This window comes from Neoarius graeffei, chromosome 6, assembly GCF_027579695.1.
Source record: "Neoarius graeffei isolate fNeoGra1 chromosome 6, fNeoGra1.pri, whole genome shotgun sequence".
In the NCBI taxonomy this organism is placed as follows: domain Eukaryota; kingdom Metazoa; phylum Chordata; class Actinopteri; order Siluriformes; family Ariidae; genus Neoarius; species Neoarius graeffei.
In genome coordinates this window covers 98,644,560-98,659,623 of record NC_083574.1, presented here as the reverse complement: position 1 = coordinate 98,659,623, position 15,064 = coordinate 98,644,560, and the positions used below count along the sequence as shown (strand labels likewise).

The 15,064-nt window shown below is 43.8% G+C and overlaps 1 protein-coding gene across 2 annotated transcripts; it reads left to right on the top strand.

Annotated features, from left to right (window-relative positions):
• Positions 1-571: 571 nt before the first annotated feature.
• Positions 572-14,269, top strand: leo1 (LEO1 homolog, Paf1/RNA polymerase II complex component). 2 transcript variants are annotated; one of them, XM_060924230.1, is made up of 12 exons: positions 572-653; positions 1,355-1,670; positions 1,754-2,112; positions 2,352-2,453; positions 3,799-3,893; positions 3,980-4,128; positions 4,223-4,402; positions 8,375-8,509; positions 8,695-8,830; positions 11,303-11,492; positions 11,638-11,735; positions 14,026-14,269. In XM_060924230.1, the coding sequence occupies exons 1-12, from the start codon at positions 596-598 to the stop codon at positions 14,134-14,136; spliced, it is 1,929 nt and encodes a 642-aa protein (XP_060780213.1). In that variant the 5' UTR covers positions 572-595; the 3' UTR covers positions 14,137-14,269. The 2 variants fall into 2 exon arrangements, with proteins under 2 accessions (XP_060780213.1, XP_060780211.1); XM_060924228.1 differs by having other exon boundaries at positions 1,754-2,145.
• Positions 14,270-15,064: the final 795 nt, after the last annotated feature.

Below are 15,064 nucleotides of genomic sequence, written 5' to 3'. Positions count from 1 at the left end.
ATTGTATATAGTTGTGTATAATTATGCATAGTTATGTATAATTGTGTATAGTTGTGTATAATTGTGTATAGTTGTGTATAATTGTGTATAGTTATGTATAATGGTGTGTAGTTGTGTATAGTTACGTATAATTGTGTGTGGATGTGAATAGTTACGTATAATTGTGTGTAGTTGTGTATAGTTACGTATAATTGTGTATAGTTATGTATAATGGTGTATAATTGCGTATAGTTGTGTATAATTATGTATAATGCTGTATAATTGTGTGTATTTGTGAGTAATTGTGTAGTGGTGTAGATGTCACATCCCCTATCCTCTAAATTCACTTCAGTAAACTGTTCCTTCTGCAGAACGTTAACGGCGTCTCTTTTATTATTTAAAGTATTTAAAAACGAATTTTACTATTATTAATAATTTATTTAGTAATTACTTATTTAAAATAAACAGCAGAGTATTTTTATTAAATATAATTCGTGATGTTTTTCTGAAAGAATGTCGGTGCTGGTGGAGTCACCCGGAAACGGTACAGGACTTTTAGTTGTGAAGCGCGTGAGGTGAACCCGGAAGCAGTGTTTTTTATTTACGCTTCTAAAAGATGGCGGACATGGACGAGCTGTTCGGCAGCGATGGAGACAGCGACAACGAGCAGAGAGGTGACGCTTTATTCCCTCTGGGGGGCTTTCATTCGGGACGGTCATCCGCGCTGGGGCCGGTTTACTGGGTGTAGTGGGTTTATCCGCGCTGTGACTGGGTTTACTGGGTGTAGTGGGTTTATCCGCGCTGTGACTGGGTTTACTGGGTGTAGTGGGTTTATCCGCGCTGTGGCCGGTTTACTGGGTTTACTGGGTGTAGTGGGTTTATCCGCGCTGTGGCCGGTTTACTGGGTTTACTGGGTGTAGTGGGTTTATCCGCGCTGTGGCCGGTTTACTGGGTGTAGTGGGTTTATCCGCGCTGTGGCCGGTTTCCTGGGTGTAGTGGGTTTAGTGATTAATGCAGCGGGTTAGTTGTGATGATTAGTGAGAGGATTTTAACATTTAGATCCTTTACGGCTTTTTTTTATGTTCCACATGCAAGTGACAGTCTAACTTATATCTAACTTTTTTAACATTAAATTAAATTATAAATGGATAAAAAGTCCGGTGTGGTGTTCTTTAATCAGTAAAAGGTGTAATAGTTGGTAAACTGCTGTGGTGTCAGAGGGATAAACACTCAGGGTGTGCTGTTACAGGAAAATAATCAACTCCAGGTTGGTAACAGTAACTCCGCTCCATCTCACCACCCTGCCATCATGCTGATTCTCTCTCTCTCTCTCTCTCTCTCTCTCTCTCTCTCTGTGTCTGTCTTTCTTTCACAGATTCCGGTTCTGGCTCGGGTTCTGGGTCCGACTCGGAGCAGGAGAGGCCGCGCTCGGTCAGTAATGTCTCTGGCAGCGGGAGTGACAGGGATCAGGATGACGATGAAGATGATGATGATGATGATGGTCACGATGGTGGAAAGCCAAGCAACAAGGAGCTGTTTGGAGATGACAGTGAAGATGAGCGAGGCAGCGACAACCAATCAGAACACTCGGGAAATGACAACCAATCAGACGCTAGTGAGCACTCAGAGGCGGAGCAACACAGTGGCTCAGAGGGGCATCATGAGGAGGAAGATGATGATGATGCTCACAGGTGTGAATCCTGAACATTACATACAAGTTAGAACTTGATCATGACCGCGTATTAACAGCTGTGCTGTGTTCAATATTGTCCAGTCACAGGTCTGATGCAGGAAGCCCCGCCTCCAGAGCAGGGAGTCCCACTTCTGGGGCAGGGAGCCCTATTTCTGGGGTCGGAAGCCCCATCTCTGGAGCAGGGAGCCCCATCTCTGGAGCAGGGACTCCCACATCTGGAGCAGGAAGTCACCATTCTGGAAGAGGGAGCGTCACACCAATGTCAGACCGCTCAGACGGGGAGGGCTCGATGAGAGACGGTCACTCGGGAGATGAGAAGTGGGGGGGTGAGGGGAAAGGCGGCAGCCCACGATCTGACCTATCCGAGGACGAGGAGAAGCAGCGTAACTCGGACGAGGAGCGAGATCACTCCGATGATGAGGGGAGGGAACATAAGTCTGGTGGGTGGAGCCAAGATTTCATGTTTGTAAACTGTGAGTGCAGAAAAAATTAGTGTTTTGTTTAATATCTAAATGCGAGTCATTTTTCTGATATTTACAAATTATCCAGTAGAAAATGTTCCAATTGTTTGTCTTTTATCTGTCTGTTCTTTCTTTCTCTCTTTTTCCTGCTGTTTCTGTCCTTTCTTTGTGTTCATCTGTCATTTTTCTTTCTTTTTTTCCTTCTGTCTGTTGTTCAGCTTCGGCTAAAGGCAGTGACAGTGAGGACGACTTTGTGGGACGGAAAAAGAAGAAAGTAGCGTCTGATTCTGACTCGGACAGTGATGTGGGGACACAAAGGGGTGAGGACTTACACACACACACACACACACACGTTCTTTTTTTCTTATTATTGCTACTGTTAATGTATGGAATCAATTTTGTGCCACAATGTTCATACAATACTTTTGAAATATCAAACAAAAACGACAAATCAAAATACAAAAAAAAAAAAGTAAATTTTTTTAGACTGGCAAACAAATTATTCATGTAATCGTGCAAAATATCAGTCTATTACTCTTCAGAAACCTTTTATTTTTGTTCCGCGTCTTTCTCAGTTTTGTTTGACGCAATTTATTTTGGTTGCGATTCCAGCTTTCCCGTTTGCGCTCCCTGACTGCAATTTTGGCACAAACTTCACGTGTGGGTGGGCTGTCCAGGAACGCATTCCCATTGGCTAACTTGTGTTTGACTGACAGCTACGCTCAGCCATTCCCTACTCGGATTCTGGCGAACTGTTTGACGAGTGACTGATCCATTGACGGTAAACAAGGACCAAGTGGACTTCAGTGGCGACTATGATATTGAATTTACACTTTGTTGAATTAATTCAATATCATAGTCACCACTGAAGTCCACTTGGTCCTTGTTTACCGTCAATGGATCGGTCACTCGTCAAACAGTCCGCCAGAATCCGAGTAGGGAATGGCTGAGCGTAGCTGTCAGTCAAACACAAGTTACCCAATGGGAATGCATTCCTGGACAGCCCGCCCACACGGGAAGTTTGTGCCAAAACTGCGAGCAAAAAGTCAGGGAGCGCAAACGAGAAAGCTGGACTCGCAACCAAAATAAATTACGTCAAACAAAACTGAGAAAGACGCGGAACAAAAATAAAAGGTTTCTGAAGAGTAATAGACTGATATTTTGCACGATTACACAAATAATTTGTTTGCCAGTCTAAAAAAATTGACTTTTTTTTTTTTGTATTTGGATTTGTCGTTTTTGTTTGATATTTCAAAAGTATTGTATGAACATTTTGTCACAAAATTGATTCCATATTAATGCTGCAGCCCTCCTCTGTGTTGTCATGGCAACCTTTTTATCATCAGTCACACTCTCATCCTCGTTCCTGACACGTTTCTAACACTGCACTTGAATATAAACCTCTGTTTATTAGCTTCCTTGATCAACCGTGTAACCTAGAAGTCCACACTCTGATCACGTCATCACCTCGTTAAACACGTGATCGCTCCTGATTGGTGAAGATGATTTTTTCAGTGGTACAGATTTATTTCCCAAACTTTAGACCAATCAGTATAGTCGTTGCTGATGTGCAGTTATAACATCCTGAAAGAAGGACGAGGGGAAAACACTCTGCTGATGTACATGGTGTTGAGGTGCCAAAATTTATGGCCTTTGTACATTCAGGTAAGAAAAGTGCAGCAGACGATCTGTTCGGTGAAGCAGATGACATCTCATCAGACAGCGAGAATGAGAAACCACCCACACCTGGGCAACCACTGGTGAGACGCACCTTCACACACTGTAGCTGAAAGTGATGACAGCATCGTTTGTGGTGGTGATGATGATTGCGGTGATGATGGTGCAGGATAACGAGGAGGGTATGGACGGAGAGCAGCAGGAGGAGGAGCCGCTTCCGGAGACCCGGATAGAGGTGGAGATCCCTAAAGTCAGTACGGATTTGGGAAGCGACCTTTATTTCGTCAAACTGCCCAACTTCCTCAGTGTGGAGCCGAGGTGTGTGAGAGAGAGAGAGAGAGAGATTAACCCTTTGCATCAAAATGGATCGATAAATATCATTTAAATAAATGTTTCTCTCCCCTCCCCCCAGGCCGTTTGATCCTCAGTATTATGAGGATGAGTTTGAGGATGAGGAGATGTTGGATGAAGAAGGCAGGACCAGGCTGAAGCTGAAGGTGGAGAACACTATCAGGTGGCGCAGTCGCCGTGACGACGAGGGCAACGACATCCGTGAAAGTAACGCACGTATCGTTAAATGGTCTGATGGCAGGTACGAGGTTTGGGTTCTGTTCAGTGATCCACATGCAGTGGTTCTGTTTATACCAATAACCCGACAAATCCTGAGTAACCGTCCACATCGTCGCTGTAACAGTACTGCAGCCGTCTACGTCGTGACTGTAACCGATTGCGTCATCACTGTAACCGGTACTGTAACCATTCACGTCGTCTCTGTAAGCGGTACTGTAACCATTCACGTCGTCTCTGTAACCGGTACTGTAACCATTCACGTCGTCTCTGTAACCGGTACTGTAACCATTCACGTCGTCTCTGTAAGCGGTACTGTAACCATTCACGTCGTCTCTGTAAGCGGTACTGTAACCATTCACGTCGTCTCTGTAACCGGTACTGTAACCATTCACGTCGTCTCTGTAACCGGTACTGTAACCATTCACGTCGTCTCTGTAACCGGTACTGTAACCATTCACGTCGTCTCTGTAACCGGTACTGTAACCATTCACGTCGTCTCTGTAACCGGTACTGTAACCATTCACGTCGTCTCTGTAACCGGTACTGTAACCATTCACGTCGTCTCTGTAACCGGTACTGTAACCATTCACGTCGTCTCTGTAAGCGGTACTGTAACCATTCACGTCGTCTCTGTAACCGGTACTGTAACCATTCACGTCGTCTCTGTAACCGGTACTGTAACCATTCACGTCGTCTCTGTAACCGGTACTGTAACCATTCACGTCGTCTCTGTAAGCGGTACTGTAACCATTCACGTCGTCTCTGTAACCGGTACTGTAACCATTCACGTCGTCTCTGTAACCGGTACTGTAACCATTCACGTCGTCTCTGTAACCGGTACTGTAACCATTCACGTCGTTCCTGTAACCGGTACTGGAACCGTTCATCGCATCACTAACCGGTACTGTAACTGTCCACGTCATCACTGTAACCGATCACGTCATCTCTGTAACCAGTCACATCATCCCTAACTGGTACTGGAACCATCCGCTTCATCACTGTAACTGGTACTGTAACCATTCACGTCGTCTCTGTAACCGGTACTGTAACCATTCACGTCGTCTCTGTAACCGGTACTGTAACCATTCACGTCGTCTCTGTAACTGGTACTGTAACCATTCACGTCGTGTCTGTAACCGGTACTGTAACCATTCACGTCGTTTCTGTAACCGGTACTGTAACCATTCACGTCGTTCCTGTAACCGGTACTGGAACCGTTCATCGCATCACTAACCGGTACTGTAACTGTCCACGTCATCACTGTAACCGATCACGTCATCTCTGTAACCAGTCACATCATCCCTAACTGGTACTGGAACCATCCGCTTCATCACTGTAACTGGTACTGTAACCATTCACGTCGTTTCTGTAACCGGTACTGTAACCATTCACGTCGTCTCTGTAACCGGTACTGTAACCATTCACGTCGTCTCTGTAACTGGTACTGTAACCATTCACGTCGTGTCTGTAACCGGTACTGTAACCATTCACGTCGTCACTGTAACCATCCGCTTCATCACTGTAACCGGTACTGTAACCATTCACGTCGTCTCTGTAACCGGTACTGTAACCATTCACGTCGTCTCTGTAACCGGTACTGTAACCATTCACGTCGTCTCTGTAACCGGTACTGTAACCATTCACGTCGTCTCTGTAACCGGTACTGTAACCATTCACGTCGTCTCTGTAACTGGTACTGTAACCATTCACGTCGTCTCTGTAACCGGTACTGTAACTATTCACGTCATCACTGTAACCATCCGCTTCATCACTGTAACCGGTACTGTAACCATTCACGTCGTCTCTGTAACCGGTACTGTAACTATTCACGTCGTCTCTGTAACTGGTACTGTAACCATTCACGTCGTCTCTGTAACCGGTACTGTAACTATTCACGTCATCACTGTAACCATTCACATCATTTCTGTAACCGGTACTGTAACCATTCACGCCGTCTCTGTAACCGGTACTGTAACCATTCACGCCGTCTCTGTAACCGGTACTGTAACCATTCACGTCGTCTCTGTAACCGGTACTGTAACCATTCACGTCGTCTCTGTAACCGGTACTGTAACCATTCACGTCGTCTCTGTAACCGGTACTGTAACCATTCACGTCATTTCTGTAACCGGTACTGTAACCATTCACGTCGTCTCTGTAACCGGTACTGTAACCATTCACGTCATTTCTGTAACCGGTACTGTAATCATTCACGTCGTCTCTGTAACGGGTACTGTAACCATTCACGTCGTCTCTGTAACCGGTACTGTAACCATTCACGTCGTCTCTGTAACCGGTACTGTAACCATTCACGTCGTCTCTGTAACTGGTACTGTAACCATTCACGTCGTCTCTGTAACCGGTACTGTAACCATTCACGTCGTCACTGTAACCATCCGCTTCATCACTGTAACCGGTACTGTAACCATTCACGTCGTCTCTGTAACCGGTACTGTAACCATTCACGTCGTTTCTGTAACTGGTACTGTAACCATTCACGTCGTGTCTGTAACCGGTACTGTAACCATTCACGTCGTCACTGTAACCATCCGCTTCATCACTGTAACCGGTACTGTAACCATTCACGTCGTCTCTGTAACCGGTACTGTAACCATTCACGTCGTTTCTGTAACTGGTACTGTAACCATTCACGTCGTGTCTGTAACCGGTACTGTAACCATTCACGTCGTCACTGTAACCATCCGCTTCATCACTGTAACCGGTACTGTAACCATTCACGTCGTCTCTGTAACCGGTACTGTAACCATTCACGTCGTTGTTGTAACCGGTACTGTAACCATTCATGTCGTCTCTGTAACTGGTACTGTAACCATTCACGTCGTCTCTGTAACCGGTACTGTAACCATTCACGTCGTCGTTGTAACCGGTACTGTAACCATTCATGTCGTCTCTGTAACTGGTACTGTAACCATTCACGTCGTCTCTGTAACCGGTACTGTAACCATTCATGTCGTCTCTGTAACTGGTACTGTAACCATTCACGTCGTCTCTGTAACCGGTACTGTAACTATTCACGTCATCACTGTAACCATCCGCTTCATCACTGTAACCGGTACTGTAACCATTCACGTCGTCTCTGTAACCGGTACTGTAACCATTCACGTCGTCTCTGTAACTGGTACTGGAACTGTTCATCGCATCACTAACCGGTACTGTAACTGTCCACGTCATCACTGTAACCGATCACGTCATCTCTGTAACCAGTCACATCATCCCTAACTGGTACTGGAACCGTCCACGTCATTACTGGTACTGGAACCACTCACGTCATCACTGTAACCATCCGCTTCATCACTGTAACTGGTACTGTAACCATTCACGTCGTTTCTGTAACCATTCACATCATTTCTGTAACCGGTACTGTAACCATTCACGTCATGTCTGTAACCGGTACTGTAACCATTCACGTCGTCTATGTAACCGGTACTGTAACCATTCACGTCGTCTCTGTAACAGGTACTGGAACCACTCACGTCATCACTGTAACCGGTACTGTAACCATTCAAGTCATCAATGTAACTGATTACCTCGTCACTGTAACGGGTACTAGAACCGTCCACGTTTTCACTGTAACCAGTACTAGAACCGTCCACGTCGTCACTGTATCTGCTACTGTAACCGTTCACGTCATCACTAACCGGTACTACAACCGTTCATCACTGTAACTGATCACATCATTACTGTAACCGGTACTGTAACTATTCATGTCATCGCTGTAACGGTTTGTGTCATCTGCGTACGTGTTGATGCCATCGCGCTGGACTTTTCTCATCACCAGTGAGGTCCATTTACATCATCCGAGTCTTAGTGATGATTTATTACTGCAGTTTGTGTTTATTTATATTATTTATATTTGACATTAATAACGTGATAAGTGTAGATTAGAGTTGGTGCTGAAGTTAACAGTCTTTAATTGCCTCCTCCTGTGTGTGTGTGTGTGTGTGTGTGTGTGTGTGTGTGTGTGTGTGTGTAGCATGTCCCTGCACCTGGGTAATGAGGTGTTTGATGTGTATAAAGCTCCTCTACAAGGAGACCACAATCACCTGTTCATCAGGCAGGGGACGGGACTGCAGGGCCAGGCTGTGTTCAAAACCAAACTCACCTTCAGGTAGGGAGCGACAGAGAACCGACACTGCTTCTGTCAACCTGAAATCAACATCATCTCCTCACGGGGGGTGGAGAAAACTAATCAACACCTTCTGACCAGAGTCCAGAACTCAATTACAACACAAACATTTCAACAAACTGGTTAATACAGGTAGCTGTACTGTGTGTGTGTGTGTGTGTGTGCAGACCCCACTCGACAGACAGCGCCACCCACAGGAAGATGACTCTCTCTCTGGCTGATCGATGCTCCAAAACACAGAAGATCAGAATTTTACCGATGGCTGGCCGAGATCCGGAGTCACAGAGGAATGAGATGATAAAGGTCTCTCTTTTTTAGAGACACACACACACACACGCAGAGTGAGGCTCGTGAGATGTACTGCACTGTTAAGACCAGGGCTTTGAACCGGTTCAAGAAATGAAAACCGGGAACTTTTTCTATTTCACATGGAACAGAAACGAAACCAGAAACTTTATTATTTTTTATGTTCCGGAACAGAAACGCTTATTAAAAATAATGGTAACCGGTTAATACCGGTTTTTATTTCGTTCCTCAAAGTTTCCGTAGCCTACAAATAAAAAAGCCATTCTTCTCCTGCGCAAGTTTCTATGACCCGCTGGGGTTCACTTCCTGTGTGACGTTCGCTGACTGAACAGAGAGAGCGGGAAGGTGGACTACTATCACATCTCCATTACTGAGTGTCTGAGCAAAGAAGAGCCTGAACGATGCAACCTCCCTATTGGCTGTTTGTAAAAATGTATCAATTGTTGCCCCTCCCACGGGAATCATCGCGGGCTCGAGAGACGAGACCTGACGAGTTAGTTCGTTGGTAGCAGAACAAAATGTCTGGACACAAATCGGGTTTTCAGAAAAGGAAAGAAAATAAACGGAGGGTTGAAAATACAAAAAAGGAGGCAGAAAATGCAAAACGAGTTTTAAGGTAGGACAAATGGTTACTTTTCTGAGGCAGCCCGCCGTGGCTGCCTGCAGCCTTATTTATTATAGCCCATTTAGTTAAAATAGTTGATATAAAATGTTTATAGTTATAGTTATGTGATGGTTGTCCTGATTTAGACTGGTGTTTTGTTTTGGGGGGGGGGTTGCGCGATGTTGCACCTGGGTCCAGATTAGGGCAGAACCGGCCCTGGCTACATTTCAGGTGTAGTTTGTTTTATGTATGTATGTACTTGCATAGATGTGTACTTGGTCTTCCAATATGGCGCCTAACAAAATCTCGCGGCGCGGTGACGTCATGCGGTAGCCCTCTATAGGGCCTGACTAGCCTTTGGTAACACACTAAACGAATTATCTTTCATTTTTGCCACTTTTTCTGTTTGTGTAGATGGGAAGACGTACTGGGAATCCAAATCGCCAACATTTGAAATAATAATTGTTTTGAATTATTTCTTGTCTTATTTAATGAAGGTTGTAATAGAATTAGCCTACATTTGGCTTAAGCTGGATGAGACAGAGACATAATTTTATAGCCATTTGTTAAACAGCTGACAGGGAACGTAATTAACCGTTCCGGGAACAAAATTTTTTTGTTCTAACCGGTTCGGGAACGTCTATTTAATGGTGGAACCCAAAACCGGAAACGTTAAAATTCCGTTTCTGTTCGGAACGAACCAATAGGAAAAAAATTCTGGTTCAAAGCCCTGGTTAAGACACTAAAGAGAAATGGAGTGGACGCTTCTGCTGTCCATAGCGGAAAGGGGCGGAGCCAACAGGGGGACGCATTAGAAAGGGAGTAGTTTAGTGTGAGCTGATTGGTCATTTCTGCGTCCTTCATCAGAGAACATTAGCGCTCGCTCTGAGACGTTACTCTTATACAAACACTTTAGTGAGTGATGGTGAGGAGTGTATGTGATCTGGTCAAATTCAGAACAGCACAAATAATGTACAAAGCGAGAAATAATCTATTGCCAAAAAATACACAAGGAGTGTTTAGTGAGAGAGAGGGGGGCTATAATCTAAGGGGAGACCTACATTTTAAAAAACCAAAGGTTCGAACAAATATGAAAAGCATGTGCGTATCGAGCTGTGGGGTGACTTTATGGAACAGACTGGAGACAGAAATAAAACAAAGTGAAAATATAAATCTGTTTAAAAAAAGGTACAAAAATATTTTTAAACAAGTACATGGAAGAGGAAGTATGTTAACGGAGGATGATGAGGGATAAATCTATAAATAGAATAGGGTTGATTGTTATATTAGAACTAACTTAGTATATGGTATATATTTATTTATGGGGATAGTTTATATATTTATATTTACAGGGATAGGTATGTAGTAGATATTAATTTTTGTAATTATATATTTATATAGATATTCATGAAGTGTATATATGGTATATATTTTTATAGGTGTATTAATGTAGTTTGGATTTCGGGGTAGTTAAAAAGGGGTGGGAAATTAAATTATTGTACTTCTTCCCACTCCTTTTTCGAACAGTGTGCGGTGTTTCGTAATGTCTTAGCTCTTTGTTATTTTATTTATTCTTTTTTTTATTTCTTGTTTTCTTTCTTTTGTATGTACAAATAGTTACATTTTTTTATACATGTTTGAAATAAAAATAAATTCATTCAATTCATTTGAGATAGAGGAACAGCCATTTTGAAACATCAGCTGATAAACAACAAATTATTATTATTATTATTATTTATTTATTTTTTTTTTTTATGTGTATCAGCTTGTATTCAGTGTCATTAAAACTAACAGAGCTAAAATATTTTGTTAAAGTTTGTAGAATCAGTAATTAAATTTCTCCAGCGTTTTGTGTGTGTGTGTAGAAAGAGGAGGAGCGTCTGCGGGCGTCGATCCGGCGCGAGTCCCAGCAGAGAAGGATGAGAGAGAAGCAGCACCAGCGAGGTCTGAGTGCCGGGTACCTGGAGCCTGATCGTTATGACGATGAGGAGGAGGGGGATGAAGCCATCAGCCTCGCTGCAATAAAGAGCAAATACAAAGGAGGAGGACTGCGAGGTCTCTCTCTCTCTCACGCACGCGCGCACACACATCATGCAGTAACAGCGTTAGCGTGGTGTGGTTTAATAGTGTACTGCTTAATACGTGTTAACACACACGGTGTGGGACAATACAACAAGCTCTTCTTAATGTGTGTGTTTAGAGGAGAGAGCGAGGATCTACTCGTCCGACAGTGATGAAGGTTCTGATGAGGATAAAGCACAGCGCCTCATGAAGGCCAAGAAACTCGACAGTGATGAGGTGAGGGGTGTGTGTGTGCGAACCCGTGTGTGTGAGAGAGCGAACGTCTGCCAGAGTGTGTGTCCGTGTCCAGATGTGTGTCCATCTGTGTTAATAACCACCATTAAATGACCACCGTTGTCTACAGTGGTGCCGCATGTGGGCGGCACGGTGGTGTAGTGGTTAGCATGGTCACCTCACAGCAAGAAGGTTCTGGGTTTGAGCCCAGCGGCCAGCGAGGGCCTTTCTGTGTGGAGTTTGCATGTTCTCCCCGTGTCTGCGTGGGTTTCCTCCGGGTGCTCCGGTTTCCCCCACAGTCCAAAGACATGCGGTTAGGTTAATATGGGACGGCCTTGGGCTGACGTGCCCTTGAGCGAGGCACCGAACTCCCAACTGCTCCCCGGGCGCTGTTAGCATGGCTGCCCACTGCTCTGGGGGTGTGTGTGTGTGTGTGTGTGCTCATTGCTCACGCGTGTGTGTTCACTGCTTCAGATGGGTTAAATGCAGAGAGGAATTTCACAAGTGTGTGATTGAATAAAGTTCTTCTTCTTCTTCTTAAAAGTGCTCTGTTTTTCCATGGTTGTTTGTATGAATCTGTACAGCAGGTGGTAGTGTTGGACAGTTTTAGTCTACAGTGGTGCTTAAAAGTTTGTGAACCCTTTAGAATTTTCTATATTTCTGCATAAATATGACCTAAAACATCATCAGATTTTCACACAAGTCCTAAAAGTAGATAAAGAGAACCCAGTTAAACAAATGAGACAAAAATATTATACTCGGTCATTTATTTATTGAGGAAAATGATCCAATATTACATATCTGTGAGTGGCAAAAGTATGTGAACCTTTGCTTTCAGTATCTGGTGTGACCCCCTTGTGCAGCAATAACTGCAACTAAACGTTTGCGGTAACTGTTGATCAGTCCTGCACACCGGCTTGGAGGAATTTTAGCCCGTTCCTCCGTACAGAACAGCTTCAACTCTGGGATGTTGGTGGGTTTCCTCACATGAACTGCTCGCTTCAGGTCCTTCCACAACATTTCCATTGGATTAAGGTCAGGACTTTGACTTGGCCATTCCAAAACATTCACTTTATTCTTCTTTAACCATTCTTTGGTAGAACGACTTGTGTGCTTAGGGTCGTTGTCTTGCTGCATGACCCACCTTCTCTTGAGATTCAGTTCATGGACAGATGTCCTGACATTTTTCCTTTAGAATTTGCTGGTATAATTCAGAATTCATTGTTCCATCAATGATGGCAAGCCGTCCTGGCCCAGATGCAGCAAAACAGGCCCAAACCATGATACTACCACCACCATGTTTCACAGATGGGATAAGGTTCTTATGCTGGAATGCAGTGTTTTCCTTTCTCCAAACATAACGCTTCTCATTTAAACCAAAAAGTTCTATTTTGGTCTCATCCGTCCACAAAACATTTTTCCAGTAGCCTTCTGGCTTGTCCACATGATCTTTAGCAAACTGCAGTCGAGCAGCAATGTTCTTTTTGGAGAGCAGTGGCTTTCTCCTTGCAACCCTGCCATGCACACCATTGTTGTAAAGTGTTCTGATGGTGGACTCATGAACATTAACATTAGCCAATGTGAGAGAGGCCTTCAGTTGCTTAGAAGTTACCCTGGGGTCCTTTGTGACCTCACCGACTATTCCACGCCTTGCTCTTGGAGTGATCTTTGTTGGTCGACCACTCCTGGGGAGGGTAACAATGGTCTTGAATTTCCTCCATTTGTACACAATCTGTCTGACTGTGGATTGGTGGAGTCCAAACTCTTTAGAGATGGTTTTGTAACCTTTTCCAGCCTGATGAGCATCAACAACGCTTTTTCTGAGGTCCTCAGAAATCTCCTTTGTTTGTGCCATGATATACTTCCACAAACACGTGTTGTGAAGATCAGACTTTGATAGATCCCTGTTCTTTAAATAAAACAGGGTGCCCACTCACACCTGATTGTCATCCCATTGATTGAAAACCCCTGACTCTAATTTCACCTTCAAATTAACTGCTAATCCTAGAGGTTCACATACTTTTGCCACTCACAGATATGTAATATTGGATCATTTTCCTCAATAAATAAATGACCAAGTATAATATTTTTGTCTCATTTGTTTAACTGGGTTCTCTTTATCTACTTTTAGGACTTGTGTGAAAATCTGACGATGTTTTAGGTCATATTTATGCAGAAATATAGAAAATTCTAAAGGGTTCACAAACTTTCAAGCACCACTTTATGTGCAACATTCTCTCCTCTCTTTCTCACACATACACCTGCACTAATCATCTCCTGGCGTGTGTCTCAGGAAGGAGAGAACTCGGGGAAGAGGAAGGCAGAGGACGATGACGAGTCGTCCACCAAGAAAGCCAAGAAATATGTCATCAGTGATGAAGAGGAGGAAGAGGAGGAAGACTAGTCCACTTATTCTCTTTTCGTTTATCAGTTCTGTTTTCTTTCTATCGTTCTGTGGTGTGTGTTGAAGTCTGAGAGGGTGTGTATATTTTCGAGAGCTGCTTCAGTGGGAAATAAAGAAACCATTGACCTTGTTACTCGGCTCTCTGTTTGTCTCACGCACAATATGCTCTCTGCAGGAGAGATCCTCCTCAGCCTCCTCCTGTATTGTTCTCTGTTAGTACTTGAGATCTCACATCTCTCACACACACCATCTCAGTTCCTGTTTTTCTCTCTTTATCCTCTGTTGCTGTCTCTCACATTCCCTCAACTAAGCTTGACTTTAGTTTTAGCAACTAGATCATATTATAATACAGCTATAGGGGTTTATCACCTGACGTCACAGGGTCACGTGACGCCCCAGTGTCCGCCATTTTGAAGGTCAAGCTAGCTAATGTCAACAACATAGTAGCTGGTATGTTACTGTAGCAATGTTTACGTTCAGTCATTTGGATGACTGTTAAAACCTTTCAGTCTCAAGTTTTTCCTTTACTGGATTTACTAGTTTACTGAGCTAGCTAGCTCCGTAAACTAGTAAATACAGTAAAGGAAAAACTTGAGACTGAAAGGTTTTAACAGTCATCCAAATGACTGAACGTAAACATTGCTACAGTAACATACTAGCTACTATGTTGTTGACATTAGCTAGTGCTAACAGCTAGCTGCTAGTACACTGCTACAACTACACCGACCCTAATAATACAGTTCTTGGTCATTGCCTGGTAACAGCAAATTTATAACGGGCCATGTCTCAACAGACTAAGAAGTTATTTCAATGACATTTAATAACATTTTGTTTATCCTGAGGACCGAAAGTAAATGAAAATGTGAACAAACCTTAGCTGTAATAAGATGGCGACCACCGGCTCCAGGGACGACCCGCTGATGTAGGC

Bases quoted from the DNA above. Each gene is read 5' to 3' on its own strand.
- leo1 (XM_060924228.1), top strand. From the start codon at position 596: ATGGCGGACATGGACGAGCTGTTCGGCAGCGATGGAGACAGCGACAAC. The intron at 2,146-2,351 runs GTGAGTGCAGAA...TCTGTTGTTCAG, and splicing joins AGATTTCATGTTTGTAAACT to CTTCGGCTAAAGGCAGTGAC. The intron at 11,493-11,637 runs GTCTCTCTCTCT...GTGTGTGTTTAG, and splicing joins CAAAGGAGGAGGACTGCGAG to AGGAGAGAGCGAGGATCTAC.